Source organism: Tachypleus tridentatus, chromosome 1 (assembly GCF_004210375.1).
Source record: "Tachypleus tridentatus isolate NWPU-2018 chromosome 1, ASM421037v1, whole genome shotgun sequence".
Classification (NCBI taxonomy): domain Eukaryota; kingdom Metazoa; phylum Arthropoda; class Merostomata; order Xiphosura; family Limulidae; genus Tachypleus; species Tachypleus tridentatus.
Genome location: NC_134825.1, coordinates 152,631,990 through 152,641,336, shown reverse-complemented (window position 1 = coordinate 152,641,336; position 9,347 = coordinate 152,631,990). Strand labels below are relative to the sequence as shown.

Below are 9,347 nucleotides of genomic sequence, written 5' to 3'. Positions count from 1 at the left end.
ATATTTGTTCTGAAAAATGCATTCAATTACGACAAACGAATTTATATCCTGCTCAAAAAAAATTAAAGGAACAAGTATATATTTCAGTATATTTTTTGTCATAACTAACGTTATGTTTGAAACATATCAATTCGTTTACAATTTTAAGCTTGCGAGTGAAGTCTGAAGTAACTCAAACGAAACTCACCTTCCTCAAGGAGAATACAATTCAAGGTACCCTATATAAGGCTGTTATGTAAAACTATGCATTCCTCATTAATTCTTGAAACAAACGCCAACATGGATCTTTTCCGGTTTGTTTTGTCAGTGTGTACTCTCATCTTGTGTAGCCAAGCAGTCAGGCGCCATCTGACAGAGAACGAGGTGGTCAGAGCGGTCCAGATGCTGGAGGATGGCCAGACCCAAAGATGGTGGCACAGCGTGTCGGTATGTCACCAAGTGTCGTCAATCGACTTTGGCGATGCTTCCCGCAGACCAGGTCAAGGCCGACATTGTTGCACAACAGTCAAAGAGGACCGCTACATCGAAACTACCGCTATGCGGGACAGGTTAGCTACAGCTCGGTCACTGCGAAATGACCTTCAGCATTCCACTGGAACTCGCCCAAACAGTTAGCAATCGTCTGCACGAAGAATGTCTTAGGTCCAGATGGCCTGCTAGAGGCGTCATTCTGACAACGCGAAACCGTGCAGCCAGATTGGAGTTTGGTCGTCAGCACCTGGACTGGGAACTTCGTCAATGGGTCACCATGCTGTGGACAGACGAGAGCAGGTTTACTGTGTTTCGTGAGGATGGACGTGCGAGAGTGTGGAGACGCCAAGGGTTTTCTACCAGAAACTTTGTGCAAGTCGACGCTTATGGAGATAGTTCTGTAATGGTCTGGGCAGGCATATGCTTGGCTGGCCGTACGGACTTACTCATACTCGACAAGAGTGCTCTAAACACACGGCGATATAGAGACGAAATTCTGGAACCCATTGTGCGACCTTTTCCCGGTGCTGTCGACAATGGGTTCACTCTCAAGCAGGTTAACGCGCGAGCCCACATTGCCAGACTGTGTATGGATTTTCTTGACGAGGAAAGAATAGAGACTTTTGAGTAGCCCGCCAGATCTCCAGATTTAATTCCAATTGAACATTGTTGAGATATGTTGTCGAGGCGTGTTAGTGAACGCCAGCACCCTCCTCAGAATGTACTGGAACTCCGACAAGCCCTTGTAGACTAGTGGGCTGCCATACCCCAAGACAACATCGATAGACTGATTCGAAGTGTGCCAAATCGGTGTCAGTAGTGTGTCGGAATCCGTGAAGGTCACACTAGATATTGAATAAACTCATGTAAACTGTTTAAAGTATTGTTTCATATGGGATATCAGTTTTGCTGATGTTGGTCATTTTTAAAAATTTAGTTTCTCCATGTTTTACCGTTCGTCACACATTAAAGAATGGGTGCAGATGGAACTGAAATGAGGCAAATTACCTACAAAAATAAAAATATTATCACATTTGGAACACTGAGATAAATTATATAAGAAAATGGACTTGTTTCTTTAATTTTTTGAGCAGTTTAGTTTTCGTTAAGCATAGTCTTAATTATTTGCTATGAGCAATACAATTGATAAATACTGAAATCGCTAGCCTTCTCGAAAGTTAAGAAATGGATTGTTTGTTTTTGAAATTCGCACAAAGCTACACGAGGGTTATCTGTGTTAGCCGTCCCTAATTTAGTAGTGTAAGACTAGAGTGAAATCAATTAGATACCACCACCTGCTGCCAATTCTTGGGCTACTCTTTTACCAACGAATAGTGGGATTGACTGTTGTATTATAATGCTCCCACAAGTATTATAATGTTTGATTTGACTGGGATCGGAACCCGCGACCCTCGGATTACAAGTCGAGTGCCTACGTCACATTATAACACCCCCGCAGCTGAAAGGGCGAGCATGTTTGGTGGGACTGGGATTCGAACCTGCGATCTTCGGATTACGAGTCGAGTGCCTTAACCACCTGGTCATATCGGGTCAGGTTTAAGGAAACTAATTCATTCAAACCCAATTTAATAAAATATATGCCATATCAACAGAAACAATACTACAGAAGATAACCTTATCATTTCTTTCTCGAGTGTTAAACACTATTTTAAAACTGTTAGGGCCTACTTTTTCATTATATTTTATTCACATTTTGCTCTTGTATATTAAGAGCAAATAACAAAAACGACGATTTTTGGTACAGTGAAAAATATGTTCTTTATTGATTCAAAAATAAAATCGCAGCAACTTTCAATAAGTAGACAAGTTCTGATTTCAATTATTACAGCATTTCGACACATAGTATCGGGTCATTGTCAGGGAAATTGGTTCGGTTTGTTTTGTTTGTTTGTTTTCTGAATTTCGCGCGAAGCTACAAGGGCTATCTGCGCTAGCCGTCTCTAATTTTGCAGTGTAGAGAGAAAGCAGCTAGTCATCACCACCCACCGCCAACTCTTGGGCTACTCTTTTACCAGCGAATAGTGGGATTGACTGTCACATTATAACGCTCCCACGGCTGAAAGGGCGAGCATGTTTGATGCGACGGGGATTCGAACCCGCGACCCTCGGATTACGAGTTAAACGCCTTAACCACCTGGCCATGCCGGGCCGGTCGTTAGGTAAAAGTTACATTAAAAAACGACTGATACTGACCAGATACTATGGGTCAAAACACTGTAATCATAAAAATCAGAACTTCATTACTATGAAAATTGCTCTGATTGTGTTTTAGAATAAATTATTCAGTACAGTAGATTCCTCACTAAAAATAAAGGTCTTTATTAGTTGTTTCAACCACCTAGTTTTGATAAGCAGTTACTCTCATCAGGGTTTGTGGTGCTTACCATCATCACAAGACATAATGATGATAACTTACCGAAATAAACAATAAAAAAATTAATTTTCATTGTACTAAAAACATCGTTTTTGACTTTACTCTTAATTTTAATATTACTGAGTCAGATTTATTGTAATACTTGGCTGAAGTAAAATACACCAATAATGTTATTGAGCAGTTACATAAAGTAAATGTGGAATATAGACCTTAAACTAGCTTTATCCAAAAATCAAAATTTATGGAAATGGTGTTTTCTAATATTTCTAAATTACGTTAAGTTACATGAATCTTGAGTCCTGAAGTTATTTTAATAATAAAAATGGAAATATTGGATATATATATACGATTGTTTCAATATTATGCCTGTGTTGTAATTTACATAGTTTGAGTATAGTGATAAATTTAGTTATTTTTGGAAGCAACAGTTTATCGAAAGTTTGCTTTGTGTAAATATTTATGAATCGTACGATGTGTGGTTCATTTGTTGTGTATCGGCGATTGCTGTATTATTGCGCCATTTTGTTATAACATTCTAAGTTTTTATCGTCGTTTTAATTGATTATTAATGAATCGTAATATATTGTATTGTGTGGAACGTACTACGCCCATGTCGGGCTATATATACGCGTTCAAAATGCAGTTCTTGTTATATAGCTCTTGCCTGCGTGATTGTGAATGTAGCTATAAAGAGTATATGATACGATTTCTAAAGTGTGTTATCACATTTGTAATACGCGTATAATAGCATAATAAATAAGAAATAATTTGTCTCGTAATTTGTATGATCTTTGAAATGGTTATTTAGAGCTCTGGATACAACTATGGTAACCAACAGTTATATTGGTGATTTTATAGTGAGATTATCACATAATGTATGGTAATAACAGAGTATAGAAGGATAATTCGTCTTGTGAAATTATGTTTTGAAGTAAATGAACCAGATTGTGTGGAGTTTGATATTAAAGAGACGATTATTTAAAACTCTGGATACAATGTGGTAATCAAAACTGTAACGAAGATTTTTATATACGTTGCAATTGTTTAAATATATGATTTTATTAGAAGTGTATCATGTGCGATTTATTTATTGTTGAAATGTATCGCCATCAAGTCACAGACACCTGCTATAAGAAACCTGTTCCGTACGTAAATGCTTGAAAGAAAGTAATTAGAAAAAATAGTTTTATATAATTAATCCTACTATATCTTTTCTGCAAATGCCAGAAAAGAACATTAAAAGTTAATTACTAGAAAATTCTTTAGGTATGAGGTGGAAATGAAAGATTTACTAAACCATTAGTAATAGTTTAGGCTCACTCAAAATAACTGCATTTACGAAATTTTAATACTTTATTTAAGGATTTTCTGTTGACCTGTTGTAAGGAACATTATTCCACTGAAAGTACGATTCATACTCAGATTTAACATCAGCTCAGGTGCTTTTATTATGTTTTCCTTCTTATCAGTGGTTTCTTTTCTTTCTCATCTGAAGTAATATGAGTTTTTACCTTACCAAGGAAACACTTTTCTTTTAATTTTGCAGGAAAACAGATATTCTGTGATGACATATTTATGGATATAGTGTACGCGAAAGGATTGGTTGTAATATAAAACAAATGAAACGCATTATCACAATACTTAATAACATACACTTGTATATCAAAACATTTCAAAGATCTCCTGTGAGCGTTATTCCTCTATTATTTTGTTTTAAAAACTTCGCCATACTTTTGATAGATGATCAAGTTTCACTCAGTCGTACTTAAGAATAACAAACCTGCAGCTGATTCTGAATTTGGAAATAACCAGAAATAACTTTAAAAAAAAAATGGTCGAAGAAGTGTTTGTTTATTCTGAATTTCTGAAAAAGTTATTTTTCTTCTTCATCAAGATTATTGCCCGATTAACAAAATAAATCACTGCATATTAATTTTGTTTTACCTGCAGGTGTCTCTGACTCGTCCCTTAAATCTATATTACCACGACGACGACATAACCACGTGGTACAACCAAAGTGAATTCGTCACAGTCAGTCTTCGTTGGCACAATAACTTCCGAGGCTTCCACGGCTCACCCCCTCTTCTTCTTTCCTCCCAGGTAATGTTTAATAAAACAATTCATTAATGTTTCTTTTAATAGTATATAAGTAGGCCTACACATATTTGTAACTATACATTGTAGTATGTTATAATATTCAATGCACTGTAATACAGAAAAGTCTGGCAAGAAGTTCACCAACTTGTAAAATTCCAATCGCTTAGTTTCATTAAAAAATTAAAATTTGAAGTAGAAAGAGTTAAACTTTGGTATTTTTTATCTCCATGTCCTAAATTCGACTGTCAATCACTATCATCGGGCATGAAAACAGCAAATAAAATCTGCGCATAAAATGTACTGAAAAAACAACGACAAATGTTCATGGCTTAAAACGTGAGATTTAGTGGTCAAAAGCATGAAAGCTGAGTTACTTGATTCCACGTTGAGTCCTTATCCGAATAAGGAGGATTTGAGTACGAGTTTACTTCAAGCGTTATATGGGTTTTACTTTTAAAAGCTGCTGAATCTTTAAATCGCTTTTGTTCTTGTCGAATCATGCTACTTATGTTATAATTCAACAAGTTGGTTGTGAAGTGTAAGAAAAACCATACTGCGACTAGTTTATGTGGTTGTCACTTTCGCTCGTCTTTCAGACAATTCTATCATATTATGTTTAGATCTGCAACTGGTATATACATATAGAGTTAACATTACCGATGTTAATTATTTAATTATTTCATTAAGAATATATAGTCTCGTGTATCAGAAATACAAATGATTGACTTGTGTTATTTAATATATTTATTAATTTAGCTGTGTGTTCGAGCTCAAGATTGGGCCAATCATCTTGCTCATACAAATACAATTTACCACAGAAACGACATGGGGATCGGTCAAAACCTCTTTTGTAAATGTCTCGGTATTTCAGACGCCGACCCAACAGGTAAAGTATATACTACTGATTTTTTAAAATTTGCTCTGTCTGTACTTGGTATTTGCAACCGCTATGACATCCTATGATGCATGTGAGCTAAACAGTTGGGTAAAAGACTTGAACATTCAAACTAAATCATCCCTGATTTATAACTTCTAACCAACAGTTATACATTTGTACTTAATCAAATAGCAGGATTGTCTATATTTTATAATGCGCCTACAGCTGAAAGTGCAGAGCAAGCTCAATAGCATACTGCGGGTTTTAATCTTGAACCTTTGGATCCGCAGTCCAGTAAGATAATCACTTTGCCACGCCTAACCTTGGTCTTCCTAGATTATATTAACTTTGACATACATCGTAGAGTTTACAACTGTATCACGGATTTTGATCAACGCTAGAATATCGAATACTCGTGGATAAACTCGTGCTTCGTGTACAATGTATTGACTAAAGTTATTTGATAATTAAAACTTTTTTCGCCTTTCTAAAACGTTCGGACTATCGGGTTTTTATGGTTTTATATTAAAGCTTCCAGTGTGTTTCTGACATAATAAACCTTAGGCCTAATTGCCTATTTTTTAAGCGCCAGTATTGACATTGTTGAAAACGTAGAATAGTTATAAAACAGCAAATTCTTAAAAGTATGGTATCAGGAAGTGTAAAACTGAACTGTCATCATGTATTTTTTGTAAGTTTCTTGTGTGTATAAGTGTCCAAGTCGTATTTGAATATATTCTGAAACCTGTAATTATTTTCTTTTGTGCAGTCTGTTAGTTCTAGATCATCGTAAATGAATAGTTTACCCTTTTGCTATAATTGTTTTTTAGATAGAATTGAATTTTACGTGTCAAAGTTAAAAGGCATCTGCGAAGAATTTTCAGCTTATTCAGAGGGGCATTATATGAACACATATGAGTATAGTATTTCGAATTATAACATATATTTTAACAATTCAATTCACAAGTTAGCTTGTTCTAACACTTAGATGGCGTTCAACACAGAAATAAAACTTTTATCATAAAATAGAGACAGCTTGTTATAATTTGAAAAGAAAGTGAATCATGTCTATTTAAATCAGGCTTGTTAACTCTGGTCACTGTTGAATTTTTATTAAAAAATAATGTTCTATGGCTGGTTAAAAATTAATTTTGTGGAGTGATTTAGTTGCTAATATGTGTGTGTGTGTGTATTATTGCTCATCTGGAAACCTAAAACTCTACCATATTTACTCATTAGCTAGTTGTTTAGTTACTGAATTTCGTAAAAATTTCTCTAGGATTGGTTGCCCCAACCATCTCTAACTTGATAGAATAGAAGGAAGACATCACTTACAGCAAGCTCTTGAGCTACTCTAATCGAATAATGGGTTGACCGTCACATTATAACGCCCCTACGACATAAAGCGCGAGAGTGTTAAGTGATAGGATTCGAATATCACTAAATATCAGAGTTAAAACTCAAACCTGAAACCGAAAAGGTCTAGTGGGTTTATTCATCAGAGTTAAAAATTCTAACCTGGAAAAAATGAATAGCTCTGATGGATTTACTCAGTAAATTAAAACTCCTACCTGGAACCGTAAATTTCTTACGGATTTACTTACTGCAGTGAACATGTGATTATTTTAATTACAGTTGTTTGATACCAGATGATCCACAAATGTGGTAGAATGAAATCTGATTTCATTCCTATGGTAAAATATTTTGGATTTTCTTTGCTTAACTGTTTTTTTTTTTTTACCATCATGTTAGCCAATAAACGTTAACAACTAACTACTTATCAACACATAACTCAATAAACAGATGATTTTTGCTGTAGTTAGAAATACATGATTGAAATTCCAAATTTAAAACTGGTAGGTGTGAAACACTCGTATACATCTTAGTATATTATTTTGTATTTTCTCAGTGATACACGTGAGAAGTTATCAAATGTTGTTTATACTAATGGTTTCTACTGATTCTCATATAAAACTGAACTAATTTTCTTATTGCAACAGAAACACGATTATACAGTGTAAGTACCTTATAAAGTGCTAGAAATGCATAGTAACTTGTAACTTCCGTCAGGTTAATAAGTGCCTGATAAAAAAGTAGTTTATATAATTTATGTCAGTTTTAATAAATATCCTGTAAAGCGCTTGGTAACACACGTGTTTGATATCAAATTTAATTTAATGTATTTTTTATGAACTTCACAGTAAATGTGATTCTCTTTCATTTCCAGGAGACCAGGTAGCCAAGTATTGGTACCAGGAAATTAAGATGTACGATTTTTATCAAAAACCATCATTGCTACATGTTAAATCCAGTACGTTTCTTTTCGTATTTTGATGAACTGTTATTGATAAAATAACCTCAATTTTAATCTTATGTCATTACTGTTGTACTTACGTATTTGTATGAAGTGGGTAAAAATTAAACATTTGTATTCTGTTATGCATGATTTAATTTTGGCTCTCGGACAGTTTGATGAAGCAATATTATATAAGGCTGCTATTTAGTGCAATTACAACTTTTATTTTACTTATGCAGGTCACTTCACACAAATGGTTTGGAGAAATACGCAGGAATTCGGAATTGGAAAGACAAGAACACGATTTGGAAAGATTGTAGTGGTCGCAAACTACAGACCCGCCGGCAATGTCATTGGTTATTTTCACCAAAATGTCTTTCCTCCGGTTAAAAACATGGAGGAAAGCTGAAATATAGTAATATTCCTAAAGTTCTGCAAAACAATATTTAAGACAAATCAGGTCACATTGAGTTCAAAAACCTTTTTTTTTTCCTGTATAGTGGAAATAGTAAATTTCTCAAGATGTCTTAAGATATTCTCTAAATGACAAATGTTTTGAGGAAGTAAAGAATGACTTCCTAGTAATCAAAATCCAGTTTATGAAGAAGTGAAAATGCTGTCTTTTTAAAGAACAGTTGTTCAACAGTGATTAAACGTGTTCTGGAATTCTGAGAAATCACAGGTTGCTCTGTACACTAAAAAAGAACTGGGGTTTCATGTAAACCCGATTTTCATTCAGAGCATATTCTGAAAAATTAAATATAGGGTTAAGCATAAGAAATTAATTAATAGCAAATAATTCCATTTTTTCAACATATTAAGGTTTTCTTCTACATTTAAAATTCCTAGAGTTTATAAAGACATATTTAGGAATATAATTTGCACAATACAACACTAGCACTGTAATTTAACTTTTCTCTTGGACCTTTATAGGTAAAGAGTTTCTTAAGATTTTGAATACATTTTCATATTTTCAAAGTACGCCACAGTTATAATATTAATAATATTCAAAAGATTGTACTCCTTTACTTGGCATATACAGGATGTCCGGAAATTATGTTTACAAAATTGTTTGCCTGTGTTTCAGAGGTATTAAACCTTGAACTTCGGCTAACAAAAGGCCCGGCATGGCCTAGCGCGTTAAGGCGTGCGCTTCGTAATCTGAGGGTCGCGGGTTCGCGCCCGAGTCGCGCCAAACATGCTCGCCCTTT

At 34.7% G+C, this 9,347-nt stretch overlaps 1 protein-coding gene across 1 annotated transcript; it reads left to right on the top strand.

Moving 5' to 3' along the window:
- Window positions 1-574: 574 nt before the first annotated feature.
- On the top strand, window positions 575-8,944 carry LOC143233306 (uncharacterized). Its single transcript, XM_076469438.1, has 5 exons — window positions 575-1,027; window positions 4,817-4,966; window positions 5,720-5,849; window positions 8,068-8,151; window positions 8,376-8,944. Exons 1-5 carry the CDS (start codon window positions 575-577, stop codon window positions 8,543-8,545), a joined length of 987 nt encoding a protein of 328 aa, XP_076325553.1. The 3' UTR covers window positions 8,546-8,944.
- The last annotated feature ends 403 nt before the right edge of the window (window positions 8,945-9,347 follow it).